The sequence below is a fragment of the Cyanistes caeruleus genome, chromosome 1, assembly GCF_971803275.1.
Source record: "Cyanistes caeruleus chromosome 1, bCyaCae1.hap1.1, whole genome shotgun sequence".
NCBI lineage: Eukaryota > Metazoa > Chordata > Aves > Passeriformes > Paridae > Cyanistes > Cyanistes caeruleus.
Window position 1 is genome coordinate 136,810,915 of NC_141701.1, and position 12,438 is coordinate 136,823,352.

Genomic DNA, 12,438 nt, shown 5'->3' on the forward strand with positions numbered 1-12,438 from the left:
GCCACATTTTGTAACTGAATTCCCTCCACATTCTAACAACTTTGTAAAATTGCTACTAGTTGATTACAGAAACACAATCCTGTTACTTCGTTGGCCTGTTTAATTTAGCATTGTAAATCTCATAGATTTCTGACAATTACTAACTTTCTCATTGGATTAAATTCTTAGACAGTTTTATTGATTCATTCTGCTGGGTTTTCCAAGGTTTTCTTTGGCTGGGTCAGCTTTTCTAAACACCACTTAGATTTGCTATGAAAATATATGCCTCTGCATCCAGTGCACACCCTGCCAGATGCACGGTGGAAGCCCTGAGCCCAGGCTGCCTATCAGCCCCCTGCCCAATGCTGCAGGGTGCTAACACCTCCATTGGGACTGCTGGTTCTGGGAAACCCCATGGAGAAGCCCTGTGTTGGATCTCAGCCTCCCAGGACTTAAACTTGAGATCGCAGAAAGATGCTTCACATCCCTAAAACTGTTTGTGGAGTTCAGCATTTTGGCCAGTACTTAGTGAGGCGTCAGCATCACAGTTGTTTTGTCCTAGTTGTGATGGTTGTTGATGATATGGAATAGCTGTTCCAAGGCCACAGGGGGCCTCTCATGTCTGCTCTCTCTGATGGAGGCTCTGAGTCTTACAGTTTCTAAGAGTGCTGTGGGACAGCTGAGCCTGCATTTCTCATCTCCCATAGCAAGCATGTACATGGTAGAGTACACAGTATTTTCCTCTTAAAGCTGAAATATATTTCAGCTCTTTTGGGATGGTGGGTGTGGATGTGGCAGTCTTGTAGGACAGGAGACACATGATTCAAATGCAGTTCTAGCAAAAGTTGAAGTGGTTTCTATTACACATTCCTACAAAGTTCAGAACAGATAAAGCAGTAATTAGATATCAGTAATTGCCAGTGGAACTAAAGTCATAACACAGATCTCAGTAACTGTTGATGTAGAAATGTCCACAGCAGGGAGTCTACAACCATACTTGTAGAGCCCAAGACTGGTGAAAGGATCGTGTACACACAGTGGAAGTGTCTTAAAGATATGCAAAAATCTGAAAAGGAACTTGAGGGAACTGGAAAGAGTTCTGGTTTGGGTTGTTTTTTTGTTGTTTTTTTTAATGCCGAGTTTGGAAATAATTTGGTCTCAGTTTCTTCAGACAAATCATTCCTCTTTCTTTTGTAGTGCTTTTCTTTAATGCCAAGTTTGGAAATAATTAAACGTCACTTTCTTCAGACAAATCACTCTTCTTTGTTTTGTACCTCTTCACGCCACATCAGATCCAGTGCTTGGCAGTCACCTATATTCCTTAGTTGCTGTGCTGAAAAACATTCACCTAGTCATTACATTCTGGGAAGTATACCAAGGCTGGCCCACAGATGTCCGCTTTTCCAAATATTTTTCCTTTTACATGACACCCCACCACAGACAGTTGTGGAACGGGTTGGAAGGAGGCATCAATCTGACCATAACCTCTGTTTCTGGACATATTTTGCCCCTCATCTGCAAGTGTGTATGAAATAGTTCTCTCCAAGAGTTGCTCCAGCTTCACGTTGAATATTTTCCTGCCTAACCTCATGCAGGGGTAAGGACTAGATAGTCTGCTTTCCAAATGGTGCTGTTAAAAAAAAGAGTCAGCCATAAACGAGTTCAATGAAGGTCTGCAGAGCAAGACTGGCAGCCATGGGCAGAGAGATTTTCCTGATACTGAGCAAATACGGGACAAAAAGGGCAATCCTAGAGCCTATGACTACTGCACCGTGGTGACTGAACAGTTATCAAGGACAGCACAACTGGTTATGAGAATGAAGCAATACCAATTTCTTTCTGAAGATTAGGAGCTGTTTTTCTTTTGGGCTGATCCCCCCCTGGAAAGTGGGCAGAGAAGACCACTGGTTTAATACATGATGTTGTCCTTCAGTGGGTCTCAGCTCAGCCCTAATCAACCCCAGCCCCATAACCAAGGTTTACATAACTGCTGACCATCTACCACCAGTCTCCTTCTCCTCTTTCTTTTTGACTTTTTGAGTGTCTGTTTGTCCCAATATGTGTTCCCCCACCCTTCCGTCATTGGAAGGTTTAATGCTGAGTGAAAAACCACGAACAGCCTTTGAACGTGTTCTGCCAAGTCTCTTTACAGTACAATACTGGCAGGAGTAAAACTCTGGAGCCAGGCAAATATGCAAGCTTCACATTAAAGGAAGCAGAGCTGTACGGTTATTGCATCATTCTATGGCTTCCCAGACATTGTTGTTATGTTTTCATTAGAGCAACAGAACTGCACTTGGTGCTTTCTGCTGAGGAGCCAAGGAGGCCCCAAAAGGCTGTCAACTGGGGCAGAGAATGCGGCAACTGGAAAGATGAGTGGTTTACTGCACTAATTTTATAGTGCAGCCTTTACCAGTTAGTGGTAGAGGGAACCAGCAACATGATCTGTGTTCACTTTTTTAAAAAAAGACACATAGCCAAATACTTATAACTATTTGCTTGTTCAAGACAAGTTATTTGGAAGTTTAACTACTACTGAATCAACCAACATTTTTCAGCACTAAATCATTTCAACTCCATACCATATGTTTTTAATTTTATCAGCATCTGTATTTTTTTAATTACCATTTTTATTAAAGCCTCTCTTTTTTTTCTTTTTTTTCTTTTTTTTCTTTTTTTTTTTTTCTTTTTTTTTTTTTCCAGAAGCAGGACACAAATACCTAGCTATTTAATCTGGATATTAGAAGGTATGGTTAAAGGCTCAGCCACTGAAGGAAAACTCTGCTGCCAGATGCACTCACTGGAGCACAGGTGCTGAGCTTTGCTTTCTTGCCTTCCCCAAGCTCTTGTAGAAGTGGGGTGTGATGCAGCATGGATGGACAAAAACTTACCAGCACTACCAGTTGCAAGGAAGGATCTGGACCCCCAAAAGCTTCTCGGCCATTTCTCACCTAAGCAAGAATAGAACAGCTTTAAAGGCATTCAGGATCCTAGTGCAGTGGGGAGTTGACTGAAAACTGATGGTTTATGACCTCTTACTTCTTGGTTCAGCATTAGTATAATGCCATTCTTATGGTCCTTTTCCAATACACAGTCAAAGTAACAAGAAGCAAAGTTTTGACTGGCCAAGTACTATCTTGTCACCATGTCAGGATTCTCAAATGATGGAAGAAAACATGTGAAATTAATGAAGAAGGTTTTGTGACACTGCAGAACTACAGAAGTGGCAGGATTAGGTCACATCAAATTGTATGGAAGCCAAAGTCAACACTTCCTTATGTGCATTGATGAGCCTTTCAGAAGAAAAATATTTGTGTTTAAAGTAGAATTGATTGCAGTTGTAAAAGATCAAGCAACTGAAGGGTCCCGTGCTCTATGTAAACCAGGATAAAAACACATAACTTGCCAATGACAACAACAGGAAAAGAAAAAGGAACTTGCCAACTGAAAGGTGTCTGGCAGGTAACACAAAACCAACTCAAGAGGACAAATACAAGCCATGGTGATGTTGTCCATGGAAATACTTCCCAGAAAGTTGTATTACTGAACTGATAACTAAGCAAAGCATAAGTTACAATAAAAATTGCACTCAAGGAAAAGGTTCATGAAAATAGGTGACTTTTGGCTGCTTTCAGTGGCCAAAGCAGCAAGATACTAATCATTGAGGAACATCACTGTTTAAGTGAGGGAGAGAACAGTAACTGTCAAAATTAATTCCTTTAGAAATGGTGCAATGTAACTTACCACTGCAATGGCTATGGCTGAAACATGCTGGTCCTGGCCTGTGCCAGGTCACTGGAAAGTCCGCAATTAGGTTGTATGAATTAAAGAATGGCCAAGATGCAGCACAGCCTCCTGTTGTTCTGGATCCTGAGCAGTATGTGGCAAAGCTTAAGTGGTAAAGAAGAGGCAAACCACAATTTGCAGTTGGGGAGCAGTCAGCTTCTGACTCTGGAAATAAGCTCTGCAAACAGCCTGCATGGAAACTTGAATTCCACTGCTGAAGAAACACATTACATGTTTCCATCACAGTCATCCTGCTGTCATGTATAAAACAAAGATTATTTTGGTGGAAATGTGCAAGGAACAACCATTTAATTTATTATGAGATGAAATTCTTAAACTAACATATCTAGTTCAGCCTCCTGGGATGATTCACATCTGACCCCCAGTGTAAGCAGCTCACTCAACTCATTTTAGGAGACACGGAATGAAAGAGGTACCACGCTTTCACACAAAGTGATCAGTTAGCCTAAAGCATATTACTGAGTCAAATCCTGAGACAGCTTGGTGAGTCTCAAGCTCATTTACTTTCCAAAGGAAAGTTCTGGTGATGGAGCAGAATAACAAAGCCCCTAATATATCACAGATTCCTTGCACCCAGGCTGTGAAGTTTATATTTCTCTTACAACTTGGAGACAATATCGTGTGTCAGAGCACATACACTTGTCATTAGCATGAACACTAAAAGGAAATGAACATAAATCCCAGATTCAAATGTGTAGTTTGAACATCCTGGGACAATTAAATTATTGATAATGGTTATCTGTCACCAAGCAATAAATCATAAAGTCACGGAGTGGTAGAAGAAAAGCTATCTTGCTGCTGACAGATGTGTAGACTGAAAGATGTGGTGGGCCTATAAAATTCCAGAAATAATTACATAAAGGTGAAAGATTTCTTCTCTTGCTTTTTTTCTCATCAACTCTAGTATTTCCATACTCAGAACAACACTTCCTCATGACAACTTTTTTTACTTGGACTCTGTGTTTTTTGACATTTTAGTGTAATTGAGGAACAAAGCTGACAATGAGCAGCTGGTGAAGAGCAGGCCTGGTGTTATGACTGCCAGTTGGAGCATGGCGCTCTGCAGAGCTGGGAGCTGGCTCCTGAAAATGTAAAAGGTGATGGATACTCCCTGCTGATGGTAACATCAATGTAAATAAACTGGAAAAAAGGACATATTACAAAACTGTGGAACTATAGGAATCACATAGAGAAAACATGGAGGGAGCAGACTGAGCAGATGACAGCAAATGAACAGGACAAAGCCTGACTGCCCCTTCTAAATCACTACATTTTTGCAACTAAAATAATTTGTACATCAAATTTCTCTTGAGTTGAAAATAATACTGAGCCACATACGCAGTATAACCATATTTCCTAAGAGGCTACAGGTTTACATGGACAAGTAGCAGCTGGTGGAAAGAGCAAGGAGTGAAAGCATTTCCCTTCTAAGCATGGGAGCCAGGGAGTGGGAGCTGGCTGGTGCCTGGTTATACGCAGTGGGAATGCTGGGCCTGGGCAGTGGCAGTGCCTTGGGTCGGTGCCAGGGCTTGAATAGGCTGGTGGGCACTGCCAGGAGGGTTAGAGGGCTGTGTGAGCAGCATGGGGGACCCAGCTTTGTGAGGATCCCTTTTCAGGGGGCTGCAGCACTCTGAAACTCAGCACAGATCTGTGGACAAAGTGGAAGCTTTTCAAATGTACACGCTGTACTGCACTGCTCACAGGGGCCAGGGATCACATTCATTTATTCATTTTCCAATAACTTAATCTCTTTATATTAATTACATGGAATTCACCAGTTTTGGCCAAAAAAGATGTATTTTTCTAATACTAGTTCTTTGCCCATGTGGTGATCCATATTGATTTCAACAATTCTTCTCCTTGTACAGCACTGCAAAAGTGCAGGCATGGTAAAGGAAAAGAAAACAGCACAAGTAAATTAGCTTAAGACTGGGATTAACTGTCTGAGGTCTTAAAATAAAGGTTTCAGATTAACTACTTGGAGGCATAAGGGCTACCAGTGTGAGTGAGAATGGCAAACTGAAGCCATTTCATTGTCAGAAACATGACGTTTATTGCCCTGACACCTGTATCATAAAATTAAGCTTGCTTTAGAACTTACTCCATTTGAAATCCACGTTAAACAGTCAAGTGTGCCTTGAGAGGTCATGCTAAGGACAAGAGTTATTTTCAGGGAGTTTTTTTCCCTTCAACAGTTAGAAAAATAAGCTACCATTTTACGTGTTATTCATAAGTGAGACTGTGATAAACTATTTGTATCCACAGCTTCTCTCACAGAAAAGACAAAAATAAAATCAAGCCTCTTCTCTTTCAAATGAATTTGGCAATTAGCATTTATTTTAGAAGTATTTTTGGTTATAGCAATGAAGCATATGATACTACTACAGCTGTGACATCAGTATAATAATATAGACACGTTTATTCAAAATAACATGCCAGGCCTGTGGGGCAGAGCTTGAAAATACTTAAAATAGCATTTACGTGGTCACTGGATGCTGATGGAGCTTGTGATGAACCCTGTGACTATGTTGGTGTTTGCACTGATCAAAAAACACTACTTGGACTGACATTTTGATTTCCATGCTGTCAGCATCTGTCCATAGCTGGCTTCCTTTAAAACAGCATCTACACCTTTCCTAAGGGCCCAGTGTAATTCTCCTTTTTCAGAATTGTGCAAGTCTTCCAAAATGAAATTTTAAATGAGTCTTTATGTCTGCTTCATAGGAAACACAAATAAAAAGGTGGATTGGGCATTATGTCTTCCTCAGAAGCTTCTGTCAGCAAGAAAGTTAGTTGCCTTGAGAAGTCATGCTAGTTGGAGGAAAATAATGAAATTACAAAATGCTTATAAACCAAGAAAATTGTTAATTATTAAGGGAAGTACAAGTATAATTCAGAACTGAGTTTTTGACAAATTCAAATAATTTAAATATTTGGGTTTTTTTCATTTTTGTCAGCAGTCTGTGCTTGTAATTAAGACATTACTGCTCTCAAAGAAATGCCCTAGCATTATTTGTTCAGTATGGTATGTACAGTGGGTCTATAATTTATAATAATAATTTCTGTGCATTATGGAAAGCAAGTGTAATTTTGAACATAATTTTATACAGAAAAAAAGTAACATCAATACAATGTTCAGTTTAAAAATTAAAAACCACAAAAAGATAATGTGCAAATATAAATCTAATATCCGACTCTATTTAGAGCTGAGTTAAACGTGTTAATTAAAACACATTTCACCAGCTACTTACAAAATTAAGCACTATTTTGTTTGATGTTGGTAGAAATGGGAAATTTGGAGTGATGTCTATTGCTACAGCTGTTTGCAGTCTTTATATAATGCCAGATGTGAGATTCATGTATCTGCATTTTCTGCTCTCCAGTGACTCACAAGTGATCAAACATGCAAAAGTGTAATGAGAGGATGACTGGACAAGATTATAATGCAGGGAATTGTTCAAGACATTTATAAATTGCTGCATAAACACACACACACGAAGAAACAAAATTTATTGTAATGTCACAGATAAGCAAAACCATGTATTTGATTCATACAATGAATTAAAATAAAAACATATAAATTGTAGAAAATGTCTTTGACATATCTTAACTGATGGTCTTTAGATGGATGCTATGCTAAAAGACACACAAAATTAGGTATGAGTGTTTTATCAAACCAGTAATGTAAAATTAAACATAAGTTTCCACAGATTAGTTTTTATTAAATTATCTTCAGATAGATGAGCTCTGCTATGAAATACAGACACTAGTAGGAGTAATTGTGTATTTAAATGTAGCTGAATTGCTAAACAAGTGTGGTGGTAAAAGCTGCTGAAGCATCAGCCATATTTTGCTTTTTCTGTTGCCAGAGCCAATCTGCGAATGTTTGCTATGCAACCAGCTGCTGCCTCCTGCAGAGCGTCATCTGTAGAGCCTACCATGGCCAGTAGGAGCTAGCAAAAACACAGAGGAGAAAAAAACAAATCAGTCTGCTTCTGTGTCAATAACATTCAAATCATATATAGAACAACTGCATGAATTAACCCACATATCTGATAAATAAAATACTTACAATCATATTAACAACACCGCATGTATCTACTATGTGTATACTTTTGTATGCATATATCTATTAACATCCACATAAAAGTGAGATGCATTATATTTTATCATATTTTTACCTGAATTGATATTTTCATGTCTTATTTTCTAGTTATTGCACTATGTCTATTGATTGTGACTTGCATTTTTGTTATTGTAAGGAGAAATTGCACATGCTTTATGTGAGTCATGTGAGTCGTAATTTTCCCTCCAATGTTACCAGTATAATTGTACATGCTCAATATTTTTGATAAAGCCATGCTTTTGTTGTTTTTTTTTTGGTCTTTATAATGAAAAACTGGATTCATGTGATGGACCCTTCTGTCCCATTGACTGCAGTAGGTTTCTTTAATGTCACAGCAAACTACTCATGTTAAGTAGCTTGAGGGATATAGATCTGGGCATATCAGTCTTAAATTTTTACATGTAAAAGTGAAAAACAAAAGCTCGAGAAAGGCATAAACTTTTTGGAGTTGATTCAGCTTTTTGGTCATGTGTAGCAGATCCTTTACTCTGGAAGTCATTCAAATTTTTCAGTGGAAATTCCCTGGGAGTAAGGTACTGTTCAACATGAGTAGGACACAAGACAGGCCTTGGTGATAAAACATTTTTACATATCAGAAAACCATTAATAATGGGTTTGGATCTCACTTCAGTGTGTTGCAAGTCAGTGATGCAACTGCAAATGCAATAGAGCTGGAAAGGAGAAGACTCTTGCTTAGCTTAAATCGGCTCCACACAACCCCCAGATTTCTGAAAATTTGCCAGGCTTAATGTGCGTTCAGGTATTTTGAAGCTCAGACAGCTCTAATTAAAACCTGTATTTTCAGTCTGCAATACTTAGGAATCTGTATTCACCCAAACAATGTTGAGTTAAACCACAGAGAAATCTGTTATCACTCAACTCTGGTGCATATTTTTCATACAGCTAAAATATTACACAAAATTATGAACTGCTAAATATAAAAGCATAAATTGAATGCAGACATCAAATTCATATGCTACCTTTTCCTAACCTTCCAGCAGTCGTGAGGCATGGGCCACAGCTGCACACATATGGCATTTACTTGGAGAGATCAAAGCATTTTGTACTTGAGGAAGTATTTGTGTTAGCCAAATGTACAAAACAAGCATCTTTCCAGTCACCTTTCACCCTTTGACCCCTATATGCAACATGGAAGACTGCCTGTAATAGGCTTGAATTATGTCAGAAACAGTATTATGTCAATTAAGCATTAATGATAATTTTTTCTAGCAATCCCTCTGAAAATTTCCATTACTGTAATCAGATATCTAGGTCCAAGTAGCTAGGTAGAACTCTTAAAATATGAACCCTTCTGAAAGTAAAGGCCAGAGTTAAAATGACATGAGAAGAAATGATATGAGAAAGGTTTATGTTTCTATACTTTATTTGTGTGCAAAACCTGGGCCAGGGTCAGCTACCAGAGAAGTCAGTGGAAGGTTCACCACTGACTTTAAATGGACATAAGACCAAGGAGACAACAGGTCTACCTGTAATGATAAAGGAGCTCTACAAAGCACAAAGACCAGAATGCAAGCTTCTCAAATGCTTAACTTCTATTTTTTTCTTCAGAAATAGTGCTGGATGTAGATATTTTTTCTTTGCCATTTGTCAAGAGATGATCTCTCATCAGCTTAAATTACCAAGTGATTCTCTGGGTGCCTCACAACTTTCTTGTGCAACACTAACAGAAGAAACCTGCTATAGATCCTTCATATCCCTGACTCAAACCCAAAAATATGTAGGCACATGCCATTCATATGGTGGTTTTAGGAAAGCTCTAGTTTTAAATTTGGGGGCAAGAAAACCATATGCCTTATGTGACTATTCATTGCATCTTCACAAGATCTAATGCAAGGCTTTTTCCGTGCAGTGAGTGTGGAACTCTACCATCCATAATAATTTCAGATAAGACTTGTATCCATGTGCAAAAGAAGATGTTCATCAAAAATAATGTTTTGGAGATACATTATCTAGTTGGAACATAGGAAAAAACAAAAATTGACCTTTGCCTTTATTATGACTACGCGTTAGGTAGCACTCATTTCAAGGTTAATTATCTTACTTTAGCTATCACTTCTTTCTAGGCTCAAAAGACACAGGAGAATGGGTATTTTTCTGTCACTTTCCACAGACAATTCAATATTAAGCCATAACAATAGCTATAGGGGGCAGTCCATGCTCTTTACTGCAGGTGCATTTTGGAAAATCAGGGTGAGGCATCAAAGAACAGAATCCTGCATGAAACTGGTACAAAGGACCCAAATAGATGCCGAAAGAATAAGTGGTACATATGCAACCAATGCAAACACCAATTTTTACAAAAGTATCAAATACTGATTTTTTCCTTCTGTGTTCAGGAGATCACAGATCAGTGTCTCTAATTTGCTGCTCTTCTAAATCACTTGCCAGTGGTAACATCTGCAAGAACTGCCACGTCATACAAAATCCAGTGCTACACTGTGCCTCAGGATTTTCACAGTGAGACTTCAAAGGACTATTCTTGGAAACACTGCCCAATACAGTAGCTTCCTCTAAGGACTGTGGATATACAGCAACATTTGTCAGTTAACCTACTCCTTTTGTACTAACAAAAAGACAGCTGAAGAGAAGATTATCAAAAATGCAAAATATTTCAATAGAAGCAGGTAATTCTGTATTTAGGAATTCAACTTTGAAGATTTTGATATAAATCCTGCCTTTAATGAAATAAAAATTTATTCTTTTTTTAATAAACCAAGAGATTTATAATTCTTTCACCTCCTGATGATCACTCCTTGACCCTTTCATGGGTTCAGTTCCATTTACTGGCAATCTGGGTCATTCAATTCAGGTATGGAAATGCATTCATAGATAGTATATACAAACTACCCCCACATATTTGGTATATTTGACAAGTCCAAGAAAGCATTTTCCTTTTTCTTTTATTCCAATGTACTAGTGCAATATGACATGCCATTTTTCTTGATATAATACCCTTGAACTTCATGTATCCCTTCCCTTTACTGTTCAGGTATTGTTTTCTGACACATGTAAATGCTAACAGATGTGAGAAGCAGTAAAAAAAGCATGTGGTATAAATGCTTCTTTCTGGCACATAAAAGGCACTTTCCATAGACAGAGAAAGCATTTGCAGCACCATGTAGCCTTCATTTTCTGTTGGCAGGTATCTATATTCTAAGGCTAGAGTCCAATATTTTTGCACAGTTTGCACATCATACCAGTAAATAAGCACAAATACAAGCTGTTTGGAGAATGTACAGGGCATATGCAGCATTTCTGGATTCCAAAAGCAATGCACAGCCAAAGCATTTAAATATTCGGAACAATTAAGATTTTGCTATTACTACCCCAGAATAGTGATACTATAGTATGACAATACAATCACAGAATAATTCAGAATGGAGAGGCTCTCAGGAGGTCTCTAGCCTAGTGTCATGCTCAAAGCAGAGTCAGATACAAGGTTTGGCCAGGTTGCCCAGAGTTTTTAAGTCTGATCTTAAAAAACTTCAAGAACAGAGATGGCACATCTTTGGCAACCTATAGCAATGTTTGATGGTGGACAAAAAGGTTTTCCCTGTGCTCAGTTATTCTTGATTTAGTTTATGCTCATTGTTTCTCATCCTCTTGCCATGCATTGCTGTAAAAAGCCTAGCTCCAACTTTCTGAGGACTGAACTCCCTGTCAGAACTGCAAGGTTGCTATTGAGTCCACTTAAACCTCTCTCTTCTCCAGGCTGAAAAACCCCAGTTTCCTTAGTTTTTTTTCACAGAGCAGTGCTTCAGGTTCTGACTATCCTGGTGGTCCTCTGCTGAACCTATTACGGTTTATCCCTATCTTCCCTACATCAAAGGCCAAAGCTGGGTGCAGAATTCTAGGCATGATCTCATGAGTACTAAAGGGAACAATCACTTCCCTCAACCTACTGGCTGTGCTCCTTCTGTAGGTCCAGAGTTGTGACTTCTTTGCTGTCAGGACACATTGCTGGCTAATGTTCTGCTTGTTGCCTACAAAAACTCCATACCATTTTCAGTAAAACTGCTCCTCAGCATGTTGGTCTCTAGCCTGTATTACTGTCTTTCTAGATGTCTTTCTAGAATTTTTAATTTCTACAAAAGAAGTAGTCCAAGGAGATTTAAAAGCAGAAAAAGCAGAGGTAAGTCTTGTACCAACAAACCCTACATCTGAAAAAATCTCAGATGGTCTCCATGTACTGGTTACAATAACTTAGAATTACTCACTTTCCTTCAGCCACAGTCACTGCAGCTTCCAGACTCGGAGGAGGGAAGCAGGAAGCATAGGGTGTCATGTTTTCAGGAAGTATAGAGGTTTGCATGGAATAATCTTTAAATAAAAGGTTAGTCATGTGATGTATCCACAACAAGATTTTTAAAACAATGGAAAGTGTAGAACAAGGCTGTTGGGAAGAGGCTCCCCTCCTCACATAAAACAGATAAAAGATCAGCCTATTCAATACCCCAGAGTCCTGTGAACATGAAGGAAAATGATTAATAAAGAATAACTATATA

The 12,438-nt window shown here is 38.7% G+C and overlaps 1 protein-coding gene across 1 annotated transcript in view; it reads right to left on the bottom strand.

Moving 5' to 3' along the window:
* Positions 1–6,094: 6,094 nt before the first annotated feature.
* Positions 6,095–12,438, bottom strand: part of ODAD2 (outer dynein arm docking complex subunit 2) — a 73,046-nt gene continuing 66,702 nt past the window's right edge. Inside the window, exon 20 of the mRNA XM_086861873.1 lies at positions 6,095–7,739. Coding sequence (XP_086717999.1) covers positions 7,626–7,739 — 114 coding nt within the window. The 3' untranslated portion in view covers positions 6,095–7,625. The remainder of the gene's footprint in view (positions 7,740–12,438) is intronic.